The sequence below is a fragment of the Rhipicephalus sanguineus genome, chromosome 4 (assembly GCF_013339695.2).
Source record: "Rhipicephalus sanguineus isolate Rsan-2018 chromosome 4, BIME_Rsan_1.4, whole genome shotgun sequence".
Taxonomy (NCBI): domain Eukaryota; kingdom Metazoa; phylum Arthropoda; class Arachnida; order Ixodida; family Ixodidae; genus Rhipicephalus; species Rhipicephalus sanguineus.
This window is the reverse complement of record NC_051179.1, coordinates 51035904-51056868: the sequence shown is the minus strand read 5'-3', so window position 1 is coordinate 51056868 and position 20965 is coordinate 51035904. Positions and strand designations below refer to the sequence as shown.

General features: G+C 46.9%; 1 protein-coding gene across 1 annotated transcript in view; it reads left to right on the top strand.

Moving 5' to 3' along the window:
- Positions 1-20965, top strand: part of LOC119391191 (neprilysin-1) — a 55547-nt gene that overhangs the window by 8247 nt on the left and 26335 nt on the right. The window contains exons 3-8 of the mRNA XM_049415187.1: positions 4861-5120; positions 5855-5980; positions 14372-14448; positions 14790-14843; positions 18137-18355; positions 19272-19328. Of these exons, the coding sequence (XP_049271144.1) occupies positions 4861-5120; positions 5855-5980; positions 14372-14448; positions 14790-14843; positions 18137-18355; positions 19272-19328 (793 nt within the window). The remainder of the gene's footprint in view (positions 1-4860; positions 5121-5854; positions 5981-14371; positions 14449-14789; positions 14844-18136; positions 18356-19271; positions 19329-20965) is intronic.

Genomic DNA, 20965 nt, shown 5'->3' with positions numbered 1-20965 from the left:
CGGTCTGTTCTCCTCTCCCGCAAACCCCTCTCCGTCGGTTGGCGAGAGCTGCGAGCAGGCGGGCGCGCGTGCCTCGAGACCTCAATTCCTGTCACGTGACTCCAACGCCGACAATACCAAAGTAAACGTGAACAGCGTGTCGCTACTTGCCACGCGGAGGCGCCGACGCGCGGGGATTCCGCTGTGGCATCCTTTCCGCGGTAGCTGCTGCTATAGCTGAGCGTGAAAACAGCGCGCCAAGACGGGACAGCAAAGAGAAGCACGTTGAAAGAAGCCTGTTGCGAAGCCGTTGAAGAGACTATCGACAATAGAGGTGCCATCCGTTGGAGGCTCTATTGAGTTGCTGTCATTTTACCTGCGTTGCACATTCATAAAGTTCGAAGAAGACCTCTGCATTCAAAACACGGGAGCCTTACATCGGTTCATATATTGCGCCCATGCTGAGTGACCTTGTTCTTGCTCGCCATGACAGAAGTCTGCATGCTTCTTTGAAAGATAGCACAGTGTAAGAGGTATTCCGGTTTGTCCACGACTTTCTCATCATACACAAGGTGCGCGAAAATGGACAAGATGTCGATGGCACTCTTCGAGTCCTCGCAGAAAACTTGGGTGGGTGACATCGTGCTAACAAAAGAGATTCCCACAGGAAGCGAACTCCAATTCTTGGATCTGAGGCTATAGCTGAGCGCTGAGCATCTTTGCTGGAGATGTGCCCCACGGTCACAAAAATCACAAAAAAGTCTCATGCCGTTTGCATCTGCACATTGAGAACTTGTCAAGCGGGCAGTGGCCACATTTGCCCTTCAAGAGCTCGTTGAGTAGATCCTGCATTCATCGCGTCCAAGAGAGCCTTGATCAGTGCTGGGCAGTATCGAAGATACATGTATCTTAGATACTATCTTAGATACTCTTTGGGTATCTTGTATCTGTATCGCGATACGCCTCGCAAAACGAGTATCTCTATCGGTATTTTCGATACATTCAATAATGTATCGTGTATCTTAAGATACAAGATACTGCTATCGCAACACCATCGTGCGAAACAATTATCGCTGTTGCGAAACAAATTTCGACCACCTGGGGTTTTTAAACGTGCACCTAAACCTAAGTACACTGGCCTCCATCGGATTTTTGCCTCCATCGAAAATTCGTCCACCGCGACCAGAATTCGTTCCTGTGACCTTCGGGTCAGTAGTCGAGCACCATAACCACTAGACCACCGCGGCGGGCTTTGAGTATATAGCACAAACCATTTACTTTACCGCTTAATAAAATAGTGAAATTGAGTTTGCATTAAATAATGCAAATTATTAGGAGCTACCTTACAGATGTTAGATGCGAGATTCGAGAAGCATTTATACCAAATCCACCGTTTTTCTCATGCGCGTGCCAACTATTATTTTCAGGCAATTTTGCATAGGCAATTTTTTCTATTGTCTTACCTTAACAGGTAAGCTGACGATACTTCATACTTAATTGGCGTAGCTAATAGTGGTCCCACCTGCATCGGGTTTCTATACTTATTCACAGTGAATGTTTGATACAAAACATCCTGTCTATTTTACTTATAATTTCTTTTTTTCCCTTTTTAAGACCTCCCTGATTTTTTTTTTTTTTTTACTTTTACTCTAGTCGCCAGATCATCGGAGCTGTAAGCGGCAATAGCGCGAATAGCGGCGGTGTCCTGCGATGCTTTGTGCAACTATACTGCCATTCGCTCTTATTTATTTATTTTGGTGTGATTGGGTTTAAACCGCAAAAGAACTGTTAGCATCACTCAGCGCAAGCCGCGCCGCAATGTTTCGGAAGCTTCGCAATTTTTTCCAATTGTTCTGTTAAAATTACGCGCAGGACGCGAGTCGTCTAGTTTAATCGGGAGCTTGCGCGAGCTCCAGTGATAACGCTGGAACCTTTGATCCCTGATGTATGAAAGACGACGCGTTCCGCCGATGATCAAATTACCGACGACCGACGAATGTGATCGCCGCTATCACCGTGCAGCGTGCTTTGCTTCTACTTTCAGTTCCTTAGTTTTCTTGGCGCAAGTTAGCTCAGTAAAGAGTTTCGTTTCTACAACTTGACTGCCGCCTTCATATCCGACACTATACCACGTGACAATACATTACGTCTGAGGCGTTTCCTGGTTGCGCATGTTCTTTCTTTGAAAAAACATTGTTCAAAAATTGCACGTTAGTAAGTATATTGATAACGAACGCTTTACAATAGATGATACGTAGAATATGAACAGCCATTTCTGTTTTATGACACTATGCGTAATAAAAAATGTCGCTATCAGCTTTGTTGCTGCTGTACACCTGTCCGGGGATCCAGTATTGCGTAGCGGTGGGTTACGGACAAGATAAATGTCCACGCCGGTATTTCCACCATCGTGACAAGGCTTCTTATTGAAGTTCTTGTGATTAGATGACAAGCCGCTAGCTGGTTGGCAAGCTGAGTAGCGACTCCCATCAATTACAAAAAAAAAAAAAACAAGAACCACTGTCAGCGAAGTTTATAAAGAGGTGTCCTGTTAAGCACCTTAAAAAAACCCAGTAAGTTATTTCGGAATTGAGCTAATGTACTTTGAGCAAGAAGTCCAAACCTTTTAAGATACTAACAGACATTTCATTCAAATGATACAAGGTTGGTCAAAGTTAATACATTTCAAGCAGACATTTTTGTGCATTGCCGTTTGCTGCTACATTATATGGATCTATAATAACAAATTTGCGAATGTATCGAAGTATCTTAAGATACAATTCGGAAGTATCGTATCGGATACAATTATTGCGGTAGTATCTTGTATCTGTATCTCAAATACTTTTTGCTTAGTATCTTGTATCGTATCGCGATACAATTTCAAAGTATCTTTGCCCAGCCCTGGCCTTGATGAACAAACACGCCGTCTGCGCTCGGCAGGTTTTCCGGATTCGCTTCTCTGCAGCATGGGCTACAAGCTTTTGAAGCAGTTTCGAAAAACGCCAACTGCACAGGAGCTTCCAAGAGAGAAAAACAAAATATCAGTCATCCCCTACGTTCATGATGTAAGCCACAGCTCAAGAAAATAGTAGGGCGATCGGGCGTAGATCTCGTTTTTCCGGCTCCCGACAAATTAAGTGGCCTGTGTCGACAAGTGAATGGCAGTGATCTCGCGTGAAAACCGTGCACCAAGAAGCACGCGATGCCGTTTGTTCTGTGTGAGCTAGGGCTAGGTGATTTACGAGATCCCGTTGTCTTGTGGGCAACGTAGGACAGACGGGGCGATGCCTCCGTGATCGGCTACGTGATCGCCTACGTGAACACGCGTGAGGCTTGCGTGCGACGTTCGAAATTCTTCCGGGAGCGCTCATGCTGCGCATGTTCCAGATTGCGCGCGTCGTCCTTCATTCGATCAACGCAATGTGATAGGCCGGTATGCGGACAGGGCGAGACGCGAACTTCGGGATGCCTTCGAAGTTCATAAGAGATCAAGAGTGCGTTAGTTCTCCCTCTGTTGGCCTTTCACGGAAAGAAATCTGTTACTTCGGATGCTGACTGCGAGCGTGATGATGACGAGTCTAGTAGTGGGGGCGCTTCGCCTTGCTATTTCTGTGACGTCACGTATGTTTTCCTATTTATTGCTTGTCAAGCGATAATAAACTCAGCTGTTAGTCAGCGCTGTATATGTGTGCTTTGCAGGAAAATTTGCGCTAAACTAGAAAAGGGCAACACAAAGAAGGAACACTTAAACAGATCGAGCGCAAACAGATGTGCGCTCGATCTGTTTAAGTGTTCCTTCTTTGTGTTGTCCTTTTCCAGTTTAGCGCAAATTTTTCTGCATAGTATGAACCAACTAGCCCCTCAACACGTCCTGATCAAATATGTGTGCTTCTTTTCGTTGTCCCATCTTGGCACGCTGTTTTTCACGCTCTGTATACCAAGTGGCCCGCCGACAATGAATGTTGCTACAGATCTACGATATTGGTTTAACCGCGTTCAACCACGGCATTTTCAAGCATGTTATGAGTTACAGGAGATTTCGGTGGCGAGGTTATCGTACGCAAAACACCCCGGCGCCTGCAGCCCTCGAAGGTGCGTCGATTATATGCGTATTTGTACGGGCCGTTTTCCAATGACTGATGCTCTCTCGATCGTGGGTTCATCGGCGATCAGGCATTTCTGATGGTGGCAATCTGATCTTTTATCGAGGTAACTTGTCATTTCACGTTGTCACATTTCATTGTTGCCTGGATATGGACGCATGACCTCACGTTCACCTCATCATGGCTTCACGTCAGGTCAGCATGACCTCACGTGAACTCATCAAACACGATGCCAATATCGTAAGCGCAGTTGGCATCGTGCCTACGAAAAAAAAAATAGTATGTCAGGCACGCACACGCTAGGCACGCACACGCCATTCTCCCGATAGGGGAAGGGCTCCCGAATTTTTTTTGTTTACATACGTAAGACCCCATAATGCCCACTGTATCGTATTTGCTTCACTTAATTTGATACCTCATTAAACTGATTACGTCACGCAAAACAACACGACATGCCCATTGTTGTACTTTTTACATGCCGTAACGAAGTTGGAATGATATATGTATTGTAAAACAGTTACTAATTAAATCATTTCTGTACTAAATATTTTCTAACTCGTACAACATTTCATTGTCTCTTTTTTTATCTAAAGATGTATTCTCCATGGCCAGACAAAGAAGTCGAACGTTGTGTTCTCATTTTTCTTCCGGCAGAACTCTATGTGGACATGAATGGGCTAGATCACTATATACTTTGAGCTTGCGCATACACTTCGAAAAATTCGCTCTACTGCTGTTTCATTTGAGATATTCAATCGGCGCACCCCGTCTTCCGCAGGTCGAGGAGCGACGCGAGAAGAAGCGGGGATCCATGGGCGCGATGGGCTTGATGGGCGCGGCGGGCGCCGGTGGCGCCGCAGCCGGCATGGCGGGCTCTTCGGAGGGCCTGGTCGGGGGCGGAGCCGCGGTCCCTGCCGCGGCTGGACTCATCGGCGCCGCCGGCATGGTGGGCGCCATGCCGCTGCTCGACGTCAGCGACCAGGAGCTGTCGTCCATCGAGAGGGACATGCGCAAGATGTACCACGACCGGTACCCCAGGTGAGAAAGCGATCTCGTAACTGCCATTCTCCGTGGTAGTTTAGCGAATAGAATGGGATTTGAGCGCAAAAAGACGGTACGCTAGAAGACAAGACGACTGAACGAGCGCTCACTGCCAAACGGTTTTCTTCTGAAAAAAAAAAAGTCTTCTTGTGTGGCGATCGGCGTAGTTCTAAATCCTGCGCTAAATGTAGCTCCGCCACTGTGCGACCTGAGGAAGTGCGTAGCACGGGCACCCGGCAATTCCCGTTCGTAGAGTTCCTGCAGCTCCGTTTACCAAACAGTCGATGACGTCCTTGTTTGAGGTACGCATGTAGGGTTTCCCCGGCACGAGTAGAATCTTGTTAGGGAGATTCGCAAACTCGGTGTACGACGTGCGCGCTACTTTTTGTTGCGCTTTATCGACTTCCTGCTTCTTACGACAGTTGAGATACGTGTCGTATGCAGCGAGTTCCGTCAGGTTGTTTCCCCCATCAAATTTCGCGACGAAGGCGCCGGAGAAACGCCGGCGGGAGGAGCACGGCGGGAGGAGCAATTGTGCGCTTGGCGAAGCGGTGACGCCATCTCTTGCACGGCGCTGGTGTTAGCCGCATGTTTCCGAAGCGTTTTTGCAATTTTAAGTTAATCAATGCGATTGCTGCTTGGTTATTTCTGTTAATTATGTTAACAGCGAAGCATTTTGTTAAGTAGCTTAGCGACCATGGTTTTTAACTGTTGACCTTCGCACTCCGCAGTGAAGAGACGACGCTGACGCTATTTCCGGAGCGGTCCCTCATCATCATCCTAGTGATTATCTTCATCTTCGTCGTCATAATCGTCGTCTTGGCAGTCACGGGAAGCGGAACCAGTGAGTTGGCCCTGTATTTTGTCTCTATAAACAGTCTAGATAAGTTCTGCTACTGCGGACCCTCTCTTTCGAACTCTCTGACAGTATACGTGAAAGTGCAGCGAACTTCACTTACATAAGCATAGCCAGGAGGGAGGTGGCTGAGGGATATTCAAACCCTTCGAAGTCCTTAAAGTTTACATGCATGTACGTACCGTGGATGAAGCAAACGCGAGGAGGGAGCGTCACGCGGCAATATTGAGGCCTAGTCATAAAGATTTCAAGGGAGGAATTGGCCCTGGTCACGTGATATGTAGGCAAGCGCTACTATTGGTCGGCTCACTTTGGTTGCGTCTACTGCGGAGGCCTAATCTTACCGAGGAAGCACCGCGCGCTGGTCGGGAGGGGTGAGGTCAGAGGAGGCTGGCTTGCCGAGGCTAGCGGAATCACGTGACGCTCCCTCATAGTTTTTTTTCTTCCTCCATGTTATGTACACAGCGCGCCTCAATATGAGTTACAACACAGTGGCCGTAGTTGAAGTGACCCCAAGCCTGAACGATGACACCAACAAACGTTAAATTGGTTCAGAAAGTACCACTAACTGAAGGTGTTTAATTCACCAAGTCTTTTCTTTTTTTTTATGTCGGCGCCGATTTGCAGTGTTAGCGCCAGTTTGTGTACCGACAACGTGTTGCAACACATATCGGGCGCGACTTGACGCGTACATACAAACACACCAACATACATGTAGGGGTTAATTCAAGGTCGAGACGTCACGCGGTCGTCTTCGCGATGACGTCTCGGTACAGAATCCTAAAGAATGAAACTCTGAACTCTTTCTTTTGTAACAACCATATTAGCGAAATTATGCATTCAAATAAAATAATTCATAACACAAATTTTTTTTTAGTGTTCTATAGTGTCATTTTCATGAAGGATGCATCAATCTCCGACTCATTCCCTCGCTCTTTTTCTTTCTCGCAGAACAATTGGGATCAATGTCACCGGGTGGAGGATTCGTCTCGCCTGGGCATCCAGGCATAGTACCATTTCTAAATTTTTCCGAGGCCATTGAAGTGACGCCCTCGAGCACCGAAAAGATTGAATAAACTCGGCTTTCATAACTCGAAACAAGGTTACAAGCTGCACTTGATAATGCAACGACAGTCTGTCGACGCCACCGCACATGTCAGGAACCGGTTTAAGTGCTGATTGCGTCACTTTTTTTTTTTTTTTTGCCCGAGATAAAAGAGAATGTGCTTGCGCTTGCTAAACGCTCTCTGAAAAATGTTAATACTGGTACGACTTTCTCATAATCCGCTGAGTTTAAACCAGTAAGTGACAGGTTGAAATGTACGCGCATATCGACAAGCGTAGGGCGCTAAAAAATGTCGCCATTTAAGCTTGTACAGTAATCGCGGAACGCATCGTGGGCTGTAAAATCGCATTTTCTCGTCTACTAGGAGTCTGCGAAGCATTAGATATTTGAGTCGTTGCACTTTTGGGCCGGTATTCATGAGAAAAAAAAAGCTACCGTATTTACACGATTGTAGGTCGACCCAATTTACCTGAACTTGAAATCCGAAGTTGGGGGGGGGGGGGGGGTCGACTTGCAATCAAAACAGAAATTTGTAGCGCAGGTTACGGCGGGACAAACGAGAAATCATGGATGCTGTGGCATAGTTACGACGTTAGGCTTCCGTTCCGGCTTTACCTGTAACATATACCGTATTTTGTCGCGTGTAACCCGCACTCTTAGTGACGATTCGCGTAAATTAAAAAGAAAAGACAGTGATCCCGCGTACTGCACGACGCCAGCTTTTCTGTATAGCTGTAAGGCACTGCCGTGAAGCCACCTTTGCGCACCGAAATTCGCGTTTTGACATTACAAAACACGTTGCGGGGCTAGTCGATGATACACTCGTACTTATAATATTCCAGCGCTACTTTTTACGAGGACAGGACAGAGAAGTGCGTGACGGGACGGGTAGTGACTCCAACTATGAAGTCGGTCAACGTGTAGTCAGTCCAGCGACTACGTAACTAAATTTCCTTTATGAAATGCGCTCACACGTTTTTTTTTGTCGTGCTATTTTGGGGGTCGACCTACATTCGAGTCGACTTACAATCGTGTAAATACGGTACTTCGTTTAAAAGAGAACTCTGGCCAACATATAGAAGCCGTACGGGCAATGGCAAAGAACGCTCGCGAACGAAAAAGATCTTTTCCGAAATCAGCCGCTACGTCAGTACTTACAAAGCGCAATATTGTCTGGAAAATGTTCTTACGAACAAATATAGAGTCTGTTACAGCATAAGAATAAATGTAGGCTCCACCCACAGCCCTCACAGCCCCACCCAAGGAAAATTTGCATAGATGCCCCATCCAATCGCATGTGCTCATTTTCGAGACGTCAAGAACCTTTCATGTATTCCACGTAGGTGATTTTCCCATACAGACACATGTTCGTGTCACTGGTTTTCGCTCCGAAACTTCAACATCCTGGTAAATTTCACGAAAGATAACGACATCGTTGCTCGGGGAAATGTGATATTTCGAATGAGGACGAAGATCTTTTAATTCTCAATATGCGTAGTGTTTACATTAGCAGCGAAAATGTACTTATTGTACCCAGCACTACTTCCTTGCACAGACGAATGGCAGGCACGTCGCAGTGCCGCGGGCGGAGCTTGTATTGATACTTAGATTATAATCGACCTTAGTATAAGAGCTTTTTCATAGGCTTTGTAAGCCTCAACGGAAAACTCATGAACGATTATAAAAGGTGATAACGTTTCAAGGGACACTAAAAAGAAAAAAATAAATTAGTTTAGACTGGTAACTTATACTCTGAAAACTCTGAAAACGCCACCAGTCAAGTGGCGTCGCCACCCATATTTTGTTTTGCCGCGTTTTCTCACTTACGAGGCGTCTTATCGCAGCAAGCGTGGTGTTTTTGGTTTCGTGAAACTGTAATTTACTGATACATGAAAAATCGTTTTTTCTCTTTTAGAGTCCCTTTAAAGGAGGTTGATAGGCGGCTGGGAGTGAAGGCACCTGGCAGCTTTCTCTCTACTATGCGATCCGTGCCAGCTGACGTAGAGAAAAGACGGTTATCAAACCACGGCCATACTACAGCATATATAGGAAGCCGAAAGCCGATTCAGAGATATTTGCGCTGTGAACTTCTTATCTCGAAACAGAGCAGCGGGAGTTTCTGGGATTCGCTTACGTGCGCTAAATTAGGCAGTTAAACGGAGAAGAAAAGAACTTAGAAGGATTTACTGCTGCGCAGTTTTCAGATCATATATATGCAGTACTCAGTACCGTAAAATGCCGAGCAAGCGCCCCCCCCCCCCCTACGGTGAAGGATAATGCGACCAGATGTGGAGGGGGGGGGGGGGCGCTTGCTCGGTCCCGGACCGAAATTGAAGATGGCGGCGAGAGAGCCGCTAAAACTAAAAAATGTCCATACATGTTTCTAATGAAATGCTCTGTTTATTTACTGTTTTTATTCCCTCCCGACACTGTCAAACCATTGAAGCAGCGACCGGTTTGACCAATATACGATCGGCCACATGACAACGGAATTTCATAAACAACATTAGATACGCATTCAGTGTACTCATTCTTGTGGTTCTTTTTACACAAGCGATGCTCGTCTTGAAAAAAAAGTGGCCGCAGGGGAGGAGGGGGAGGGGGGGGGGGGCTTGCTCGGTCACTGGCGCTTATTTCAGATCTCCCAAAAAAGGGAGGGGGGCGCTTGCTCGGGTGGGGCATTTTACGGTAGTGAATTTCAACAAAATAGTCTCTATTATCGCCAACTTAAGCGCTCTGCTTTTTTTATTTTTTATTTTTTATTTTGACAAAACTGATATAGCCGCATTGCGATAGTGTCAAAGTGCGATTGCGCCTATGTGTAGGATTTTCGTTTGGTGCTGCTGTCGGAACGCGAGCATGTATTAATTAGCAATGTGCTTGAGTTCGGCACCACATTCACGTTGTATACGCGTCATGGCGCTGCTCATACGAATAATGTAGTAGTCCACTAGAAAAAAGAAGCTAGTAGTCCACGCTCCCAGATCTAATCCATCACCCCTCCAACCCCCCATATACTGGGATTACTCTCGCATCACGAAATTTCGAACTAGCTACTAATTTTCATAGACGTCGAAACACGAGAGCGATGAAACACAATGACTTTTTGCACAGAAGCCGTGAAAGTTACGAAGAAAACGCACTTCACCGCTTGTAAAGATGACGCGCAACCGCGCATGTCGTGGTAACCGTTACGTAGATAGCAGAGTCTGGCGTGGGTGGCGATACGACGTGAAACTGCGCATTAATACAGTGCGGCTTAAATGGCTCCGCAGTGCGTGTCTGTACGCTCGATCCGTCCACCACTACTTACTGCCAATGTTACTGGAGGGACTGTTCAGGCGCTAGTGAAACTGATATACTTGAACGGGACGCATAGATTTAGATTGTATTCCTGGTTTCAGCTTCGTACGTTCTTGTAGCTTCGCTGATTAAGCTTCGTTTGTCTCTGCTGCCTACATTTCGAAGCGGTCTAAAGTTTAAATCGACGTATTTATTAAGTGGCATTCTATTTGAATGTGCCGCTAAGGCCGTGTGAAGACAAAAGCACGAAGGATTGTCAAATCGAGTTTACGTAATGAACGTCGTTTTCCCAATGCTTCGAACCATAACAATTCCGGTTCCCGATTTTTTGTTGGTTTTTTTTTCTTAAATTAAAAAAAAAACTCGATTCCATTCGCTGTCATCTGAGCCGCCATGTTTTAGTGACAATCTTCGTGGCGGAAAAACGATGACAGCTTTGATAGCGCGCACCGCCATCGTCATTCGTTGACTAAACGCAACTTTATTGAAATAAGTGGCGAATAGTGCGAATACACAGTGCGAATAGTGCGAGTTCTGAGAGCTGCTAAATTTTGGGGGCTGTTTGGTGTTGGAATTTGCTTAGAGACAACAGTGCAGAGATAAAAAAAAAAGGTACTTATGTTTACAGCGCAGCTCTATATGGCTATGAAGTGGGAAATGTGGCGGTCCGTGAGTCCGTGAGTGCGCAGAAACTATAATGAAGAAGCAATGCTAGCGTACGCTACCTCGAAGCCTTTCGCCTCCATCGAAACGCGACCGCCGCGGCCGTGATCGAACCCGCGACCTTCGGGTCAGCAGCCGAGCACAAGGCAGAAGTTCAGGACAATACGGAGGCTAGGAGAGATGAAAAATCCTTGAACATGGAGTGTCGCTGAAGCCGGCGTTTCGACAAGGATCCTTCTTCTATAATATAATAATGGTTGGGCTTTTAAAGTCCCAAAACCACGAAATGATTATGGGAAACGCCGTAGTGGAGGGCTCTGGAAATTTCGACCAGCTGGGGTTCTTTAACGAGCACCTAAATCCAACAACACGGGCCTCTATCATTTTCGATGGAGGCGAAAACGCGGCCGCCGCGGCCGGGATTCGATCCCGCAACCTTCGGGTTTGTCTTCTACAAGGCGACCGTGAAATTCGGCGAGTTGGTATTACGTCATGGAGCGGTGATGCGCGAAAACGAAACAAGCGCGTTTGTTCGTCTGTACTTCTTCCTTGGGTTAGTGCCCTCTTCGCGTATGGCCACGTATACTTCACGTTAAATATGTTGCACAAAGCACGTGGAGCGCTCTTCCCATATATCTCGGCGTACATACTAAACTTAACATAATCACCAATATGTACATCGGAAATTAATATAAGCGTAACAATAACGTCAGTGAGCAACAGCTCGCAAAGAACAGCTCGGAATGTTCCTTTCTCGTGTGTGTGTGCGTGCGTGTGTGTGTGTACAGGGGGGGAGGGGGGCGTTGTGCGTTTGTGTGTGTATGGGCACGCGTGCGCGCTCGCTGTATCGTCTTTTTGCTGTATTGCAATGTGTTTCTTTCTTGTATAGCGTTACTGTATTCATGCGTTAATGGGGCTTTTCTTTTTCCTGTATGTCGACCCCGACATGCTACTGCAAAACGTAGCGTTGTACTGGCTATTTACGAGTATTTTCATGTCAAGGTCCAGTGTTGGACTGATAGAATAAAATGGAGACTACACGTGTACGAAACACGTGTAGTACTCCACGTGTCCATTGAGTACTACACGTGCACTACACGTGTACTACACAATGAGTACTACACGTGTACGCAACAGCGTGGCAGTGTTTCAGCTAAAACGTGAGCGTTTCAACGATGCGTACGACGGCAAGCCGAACGTCGGCTCCCAGTGACGGGCAGCTGTTTGACAACATTTTGATCACGCCTGCTATCGAAATTAAATCGCCATCCAAGGAACCTAAATATCGTCTGACCAAAGGGTCATACGTCACTTTATCAGATTACATAGACGAGCGATTAAGCGCATATTTTACGAAGAAAGCCAGCGCGATGAAGTGATTCACATAGATACATGCGCCGACCAGCCATACACACCGACGAAGGTTACCGGCCCACGATGGTTCTTTGTTACAACCAAAACCAGTCACCTAACGTCGTCGTTATGATTAATTGTGCCACTGTAGTTTTGTTTATGGTTTCACAGTTAGTTACTTCCAAATTGTTTATTCTTCATGAAATTTGAGCTAACGTCATAGCGATCAAAGGGCAACACTGCTAACCGCACTATTATTTTTTCCTTTCTTTTTTTTTTTTTCTTTGCAGATGGTGTATCGACAAGGGTAACAGCCCCAGATGGTACTGAGACCTTCGTAATCACACATTTAATTGTTTGTTGTTGTTGTTGTTTTCAACTTCACGTGTGCGATAGAGCACGTTAGAAAAGAGCCCAATGATGATCTCTGCATTCCAACAAACCATTTCCCTCCTCAAAACTAGCTAGTGTGCTACGGCTAGCGCTTGTAAAATGCAACCCCACACACCCCTGTTCCTTTCCTAGTGGCAGCGAACTAGTGGCAGCGAATAGCGGTGATAATCTATTAATGCTTAAGCATTAGAAGCGTCGCTGTGAACGATGAGCACGGTCCGTTGTTGCTAGAGGAGTGTGAAATGCATGGTAAATGAAGATATTGTTTAAATACGTATTATAATAAGTTGTAATAAGCAATAGTAGCATATAAGTGACTCACGGTAATGTCAATTGTAGACCATTATTAAACAGGTATTAGACAAACCCATGGATGGTTAGGAATTAAGGACACCAAACGAAAGCGTAGAGGAGGAGACAGAGACGAAAGCCTCTGACGAGCGTCAGCTGTAAGGGCGACCACGTGCTTTACGGCGAAGTGGCAACAAAAAGAAATGCAGGGCGCGTTCGGAGGGCCAAATTCAAAAATTTTCTTCCTTAAAACAAAAAATGATTTGATTAGACTTTTTTCATTACTTAACGATGAAGTCTTCTATCAAACGCCCCATGACGAGGATTTTTACTTGGAACGCATCAGTATGAAAAATGCGGTCAAACATGCGACAAATCGCATATTTTCTCTAATTTACCCATTTTTTTGGGGGGGGAAGATTTGGTCTATTTTACCCCTAAGGATTTTTGTACTAAAATACACTTTCCTGAAAATCACACTATTATTAAGATTGGTTAGGGAGAGCTCCAGATAGCTGAAGAAAAAATCACGAACTTTGAAGATTTTTGTAGTTCTTTAAGATACGTAGCTGGTAGTGAAACACAAAAATTTCGGAATTAATAGGACAACTAAACAGGACCTCTGCGATAGCGCAAGCGTGCTTTCGAAGCTCAACACACAAAAATAGATTTTATACGCATTTTTCTATTAGGCACAGTTTAACAAATACAAGCGAACCTCGAAGGGGCGCCACGATCGTCAAAATTTTTTGCGAGCATAAATGTTTTGCCACGATACTCCATGTGGCACAGGGAAAAGGCACAAATTTTATCAGCAAAATCTGCGATGTGCGTGCGCCACGTCTGGGACACTTCACATGGAGTGACCCATATATATATATATATATATATATATATATATATATATATATATATATATATATATATATATATATATATATATATATATATATACACACACACGCAGACGTTACTCGAAAGATCGTTATTGTGTTTATTTTCTTTTTCTTTTTTTCTCAGCGAGTGCTCTCTGAACGACATTTTTCTTACGCTGTGATACAGCTCCTCGCTACGAGGAGAAAAGAGAAAACCTCGTTCGGTCTGAGCAAAAAAAAAAAAATCACATTGTGTTGTGCATCTCATGCAAAGATTGTGTGTGCGTGTTTTTTCCCCTCTGCAACTTCACTCAGGTGGGGGGACTTCCGAAGATACGCAGTACCCAACGGGTCCCCCGACTCCACCGCGTCCCCCGACACCTAGCAAAACTACGCGTACTACGGTTACTTGGGGTCCCACGCCTTCCACCTCATGGGGGCCTTCCAGAAGTACAAGAAGTACTACCAGAGGACCATGGCCCGACACGAAGACATACACCTTCACTTCAAAGACTCGACCCGCCAGTAAGTAATCGACGGTTCTTTTTTTTTGTATCGATTGGTCAGTCATTCGATCTAGCAAAGAACCACTCCAACAGAATCCAAACCGTGGCGAGCCAGAACTCACAGAAAAGAGCAAAAAAAAAAGCTTTTTTTTTCTTTCTTAGAGTGTATGCTTGATGAACCCTGCATGTTTGATCACAATCGACACGGAGCCTGCGCCTCGACTTTCATTGTGATCAAGGGCGGGTCTGCGTTGGTATATGAACCAAACCAGTTACTATGCTGTTTCTTTTGATTGCTCTTTCTTTCTCTATACTTTTTTTAATCTCTTCATCTCTATCGTTCTTTCTCGATTTTGGCAGATGTTCCTCCGGGCGACTACTACGTGTGCACGACTGACTACTGCGAGGCAGAAGGTAATGCACGACGCTCAGCTGACGCTCTTATATTAAGACGAAAGCCTAAATGCCTCCTCAAACGCGAAATTTCACCGTCGGCGTCCCGCGGCGTCGAGGACGAGCGATGCAGAAAATCATCACGTGATGACGTCACTGTACGACGTCGTGATGACGTCATAGATCGCCAATATTTGTGACGTCATTATGACGTAATTGTGACGTCACTGTGACGTCGCGTGACGTAACGTTACATGATGACGTCATCGCATGACATCGTAGCTTGCTCAAAGGTGGTCCGATCACGGAGGCAATGCAAAACCACGTTAGGTGCGGAATGCTTTCGAAGGGTGGAGGGGTAGAATCAATGTATCGGCTGAGAAGAAAAAGAAGACGCCTTCGAGTCGTCTTAAGTGAATGCATAAGGGACCCTGTGAGTTTTTTCTTTTAAATGCGAATGCATTTCTTAGTCGGGGGTTGTCCTGCGTCCCTGGCCGGCGTGCGCACAGGTGTTATCTCTCCGCGCGCGCTCCTCCTCGCCCCTAGCAACAGCTGCGCCGCGCCTAGCAACCGGAGCAGGTGGTGAGCGGCGGAGGGTAACTGAGTGGAGGAGCGCGCGGGCGTGTGATGGCGCTCGCATCGCGGAGCAGCGGAGGGTAAGGGAGAGGAGGAGTGTACCCGGTGAGACGCGCTCGCATCGCGGAGCTCGCTCGGCGGAGAGAGAGCTCGGGCGCTCCTCCTCTCTGCGCTCGGACCTATATATATATCATGCAGGGAGCGTGCGCTTTGGTGTCTTGATAGCGATGGAAGTCGGTGAAGTCGAATCTCTCACGGCAACGATACCACTAGGACGAAGTGTAACACAATGCAACTCGAGCATTACGCCTCTACGTGCACACTCTCGTCTCTCTTCATTAATTAATCGCACACTCACCGGGCGCACACAAATGCATTCGCATTTCCTCACGATCCCCTTCGGGGAGGTGCTGCTTTTTGTTTACGTTTTTATAACGGCTGCATCTAATACGCACGCTAGCAATGGAGCCTTCGATCTATCCTTTATTTAATGCAGAAGATGAACGTTACCGATGAGTATTTTGCAGCACAGCGATCTCTCCTTGCTACGATTTTCCTGTTATTGCGATAGCAATTATACGGACACTTCGAACGCACTTTTGCCGTCGCCGTGATCTTCCGTATAAAGTCCAATGTCGATAACATCGCCCCGCGCGTCGTATATTCCATGTGCGAGTTAAAGCATGCGAGGACTGCACTCGAACGCTGCTCAAGGAAAGAGTAATCACGCCGCCCGCTTCGTCGCGCGAAAGGCGCCTGGGAATAAGAGCCGGACGGGAGGGGCTGTGCAGCTTCGGCAATAAGCACGTACTTTGACCTACAGGGCGTGGTCGCCCGTGTTCACGCGCGTATATTTAGATGGGATCAGCAGGCGGCTCATATGCTTTCCTGCGCCTTTGTGCTCTCATCGCAATAGCTTGCATTGAAGCCACAGGCAGCACGAAGGTCACTTCGTTCGCTGCAGCCGCCACGTTTCCGAAAGGAGTGAGCTGCTAGCCTTTCTTCGTGTAACATTGCAATTTCTTGCTATCGCATTCTCTGCTTCGCCCTTGCGGTGAAATTGTGACTATTTTTAAATGCGAAGTTTGCATAAGCGTATATACGTATGTTTGCGCTTGTGTACATTCGTATGTTCTAACTCACTACCATATATATATATATATATATATATATATATATATATATATATATATATATATATATATATATATATATATATATATATATATATATATTGTTTTAAAAAACGTAAGCACGCAACAGTGACTTTTCTCACGATTCGCGTTGCGATTCAGCAAGTGTACGTATATTCTTTCTTCAATTTGGCAAAGAAATGTTCGACCTTCTCACCAATCTTGTGTCCCTTTAGAACGATGCCCAGTGTTGAGGCGTTAGACTTTGCTGCTTCAAGGTCTGGCGACGTGCTGGTCCCTTGTTTCATTACCGTCCTGGCGAAATACTGCAGAGCGCGGTCTTCTTTCTCTTGACTGCTGTAACAACTACATGGACGTTCTAGGAGCATTTTTGCCGTCGCCGTCATGTTCCGTATAAAGTCCAAATCGAAAACATCGCCCCGTGCGTTGTATGTTCTGTGTGCGAGCGAAAGCTTGCCAAAGCTGCAGACGGGCGCGGCTCGAGCAGACATGAAACGCGGCGGCCAACTCCGACGGGCGAAGGATCATGAAGGGGTGCTGGTGGGGGAGGGGCCGCGGTGCTCGGCCAGCAACTGCGAACTTCGATCAAAAGGGAGTGGTCGCGCGGGCTATCTCGACAGAGATCAGTAGACGGCTCCCACTCTGTGTACGTGCTGTGCTCTCACTGCTTACTTCGCGTTGAGGCGACAGACAGCACGAAAACCACTTCGCTCCCTGGAGCAGCCGTATTCCCTCACGCCAACGTTTTGTAGACCCGTGAGATCGTATCCAAATGGAGTTAGATGCTAGCCTTACTTCGTAGAGCATTCTAATTTGTTGCTATCGCACTCATTGCTTCACTCTTGCGGCGAAGCCGTGACTTTTTTTTTTTGTTGTCATATCTATATAAGCTCCTCGCTTGATCGCTGTTGCCAATTGCATTACATATTACAAATAACGTAAACAAACCTGCTTATTCACAGACTAAGCACGAACACGCTTCTCCCGACTGGTGACCACATCGAAGACATGTTATCACGGCCCGCGGATCAACTGAGAATCGCGCGGCAAAGTTCATTCATTCGTCGAATCTCTTTATAACAGCAACTTAGCACTGCTAAAGGCGGAGTCTGGTTTAAACACGATATTATCCTGGCGTCGCATTTATTCGCTAATCCATTTTCACAAGTTCTTCAACAGCTCGCTTTCATGATGCCACACATACCACACCACCACACCCTTCGCTTCGTATAGCGCATCACTTACAAGTCACCCGTCCACGCATCCGCACTACAACTTGGTCTGCATCTTTCGTTTTGGCATTTGCCGATCGACTGACTATAAGGCCTGCCCCATCACATTGCCAATATCACCCACACTGCTGAAGAACTAAGAGTAGTACCATTCATTCGATATATGTGGCCACTAATTTGAAAAATTCAGAATTGTAAACCACACCCCTTTTGCAATGCCGCCAACGTGAAGCGAATACTCCGCACAACCTCCCTGCTTCTTCAATATGTTGTAAATGAAATTTTCTTTTGTCGAAAATAAACGCTCCACAGCGCATCTTAAGGCATCCTTGCGTATGATGCCGCCACGCAGGCACCTTTGTGTCGAGCGTACTGAGCGAGACGACGAAGCCGTGCGATGATTTCTACGACCACGTGTGCAACAAGTTCCAGGCGGAGCACACGGTGAACCTGCAGAACGCCGATATCATCAGCACCGACACGCTACTCTTCAAGGCCATGGAGGATAGCATGAAGTCCATCATCACCGGTACGTACACGACCAAGCCAAACGGCGGGGCAAAGACGCGAGGTCAGGTAAACCAGCTAACGTGATGTGTACTGTCAATAAATAGCGATGTGGGCGAGTTGCTTTACATTTATAAAGGCGAAAGCCTTAGATGCCTCATTGACCCTCGGCGTCAACACGAGCGACATAAAATCATCACATGATTACCATCTGTGACGTCACTATGACGTCAAGATGTGTCATCGTCGCTTGGTCAAAAGTGCTCCGGTCGCTCCCGATTTACCTGGATTACCTGAGGTTCTTTAAAGGGCCACTGAAGCGGTTTTCAATTCTCGAATTTATTGGTAATTCATAATTTTCGCCTCTTATAACATCACTACGTAGAATTTTTTCGCGAAGTAAACAACGGTGCTATAAACGGGCAAACTTTGGCCGCGGGAACTCCCTCGCCGCACGCGGAGTGCAGGAGAGGAGGACGGAAGAGAGAGAAACGTAGAGAAATGACGTCACCGCGAGGGACGCGGGAGATCGCTGCAATAGTCTGCGTCTGGGAAGCGTTAGCAGCGAGGTTCGCAGGGATTTGTTTACCGCCGTACCGTCCTGTTCGCGCACTTCGAGATTCTTGCGATACTAAAGTTCACCAGTAGACCCGCCACGGTGGTCTAGTGGTTATGGGGCTCGACTGCTGACCCGCAGGTCGCGGGATCGAATCCCGGCCGCGGCGGCCGCATTTTCGATGGAGGCGTAAATGCTTGAGGCCCGTGGACTTAGATTTAGGTGCACGTTAAAAAACCCCAGGTGGTCGAAATTTCCGGAGCACTCCACTACGGCGTCCTTCAGACGGCGCAGAGGGCAATTTCGCCACGCGTGCGCGTAGTCCGTAATATTTTGAGGCTGACTGTGCATCAACGAGCGTCCAACTCAACACGTCTTACGTTTCTTTCCTCTCATGTCGACCATTTCCCCCACCGGTGCTCAGGTCGCCAAGCGGGCACGGAGAAACTGTACAACCTTTACAACGGCTGCCGGGATACATGTGAGTGGACGGCACTTCTTTTCTTTAAAAAGGAAGACACACCGCATAATCCTCGGTAATGTGACCTGAACTATATTTGCACTCGGCATTGTGACACCTGTCCCAACGCGAGCTACATTCTTCGCCATTTTCGTCTCCCGTTGAGGCCGATGGATGATTGAGTATGCAGACAACCATGATGTGGGTGAGCTTTAGCAAATCGCCGCGGTAGCAGCTCTTCGGCAGTGTACTTTTTCGTTTTTGTTTTGGTGATGCCCCCCCCCCCTCTCTGACGAAAAATCTGAAAAAAATTACACATCATCTCCCCCTACGGGCAACCATGGTGGGATGCGAAAGCAACGCGGGGGGTGCGCATCGAGTTTCTGTTTCTCTTATGTGACATGTGACTTCCGTGACGGTGGTTGTAGAGGCGTTTGAATTACCGCTTGCCGACGCTGACGTTTACGTTCGGCTTCCCGAGCTTTCCTCTACTCCGCGGTGGTGGCGCTGCCGCTGCAACTAGCGCCGACGTTGTTCATGGCGTTTCGCACACCGTTGCACAGAGAGAGAATGACGGAAGCACAGCGAACGCGCGCTTTCGCAGCCTCGCAGTTTCGAGATTCGCTTGCCGCGGCGTTGCCGTTTACGTTCAGCTTCAAGAGCGTCTATTGGCGGCGAGATCGAGCAAAGTCAGTACCTAGCGGCGAGTGGACGAAACCCCGCGGTGTGGATAGCTCCTTGCGTCGTCTGCTAGCCACACCGTGTTCACATATGTGCGTACGTCATGCGCGTCCTCAGATTACAGCTTATTCCGTTGTGCTAGCACAGTATCAAGTGCTTGCACGTATGCCTACACGATATACATAAGATTTTCGGCTTACGAGACTTGTATGCACTCTAATGAGTGAGTGCACGCCCGTGTCGGTATGGCGCTAAGTCCAACCATCGTACCGTCCATTCGCCAAAATCATTTCAGTGTCTGTACCGCTTTCTCGTTCAAGCACGTCACATAGTTCATTCGGCGTCGTCCTAAACGAAAAAAAAAGTACGAAATGTCGAGGTGTGAAAGCAGAATTTAGCGACACCATCTCGTGATGTGTTGGCGATTTGGAAATCCTTGTGATACCGCAAAGCATGAACTAGCGTCTGCAGAGGATGGTAAGCGGTAAAAAAGACCTGAAGCTACGCATTTCTACAGCAATACGCGTATTCATGCAAACAGAACGGCAGAGTGCACAACGTTCTACTTCATCTAATTACGCAGAAATACAGGTTCTCTTTCTTTGTAGCCGCTAGAGCAAGAAGTAAATACTTCAATGGCTATGTCGCGCAACACAGTTTATATTGTGGTATAGGCAGAACACAATTTAAACACGTCCAAATAAAGCAAGAAAAAACATCGAGCACGGGGAAAAACACGAATGTGACTGAAGGCCAGTACCCCATTGATTGGCAGATTGCACTTCTCTCGCAATTAATAGGTACGTTAGGACGGTTGCGTGCATGGATGTGCCAATGGAGGGCACATACATCATCATTAGGCTGCAGTCAATGCGCTTTACTCGCCAACAATCGACTCAAACCGCATACGGCGAAGCGCCGCTGCGTACATTTGTATACTCGCCGCCGACCGCCTATCCACACAAACGCGGCGACGG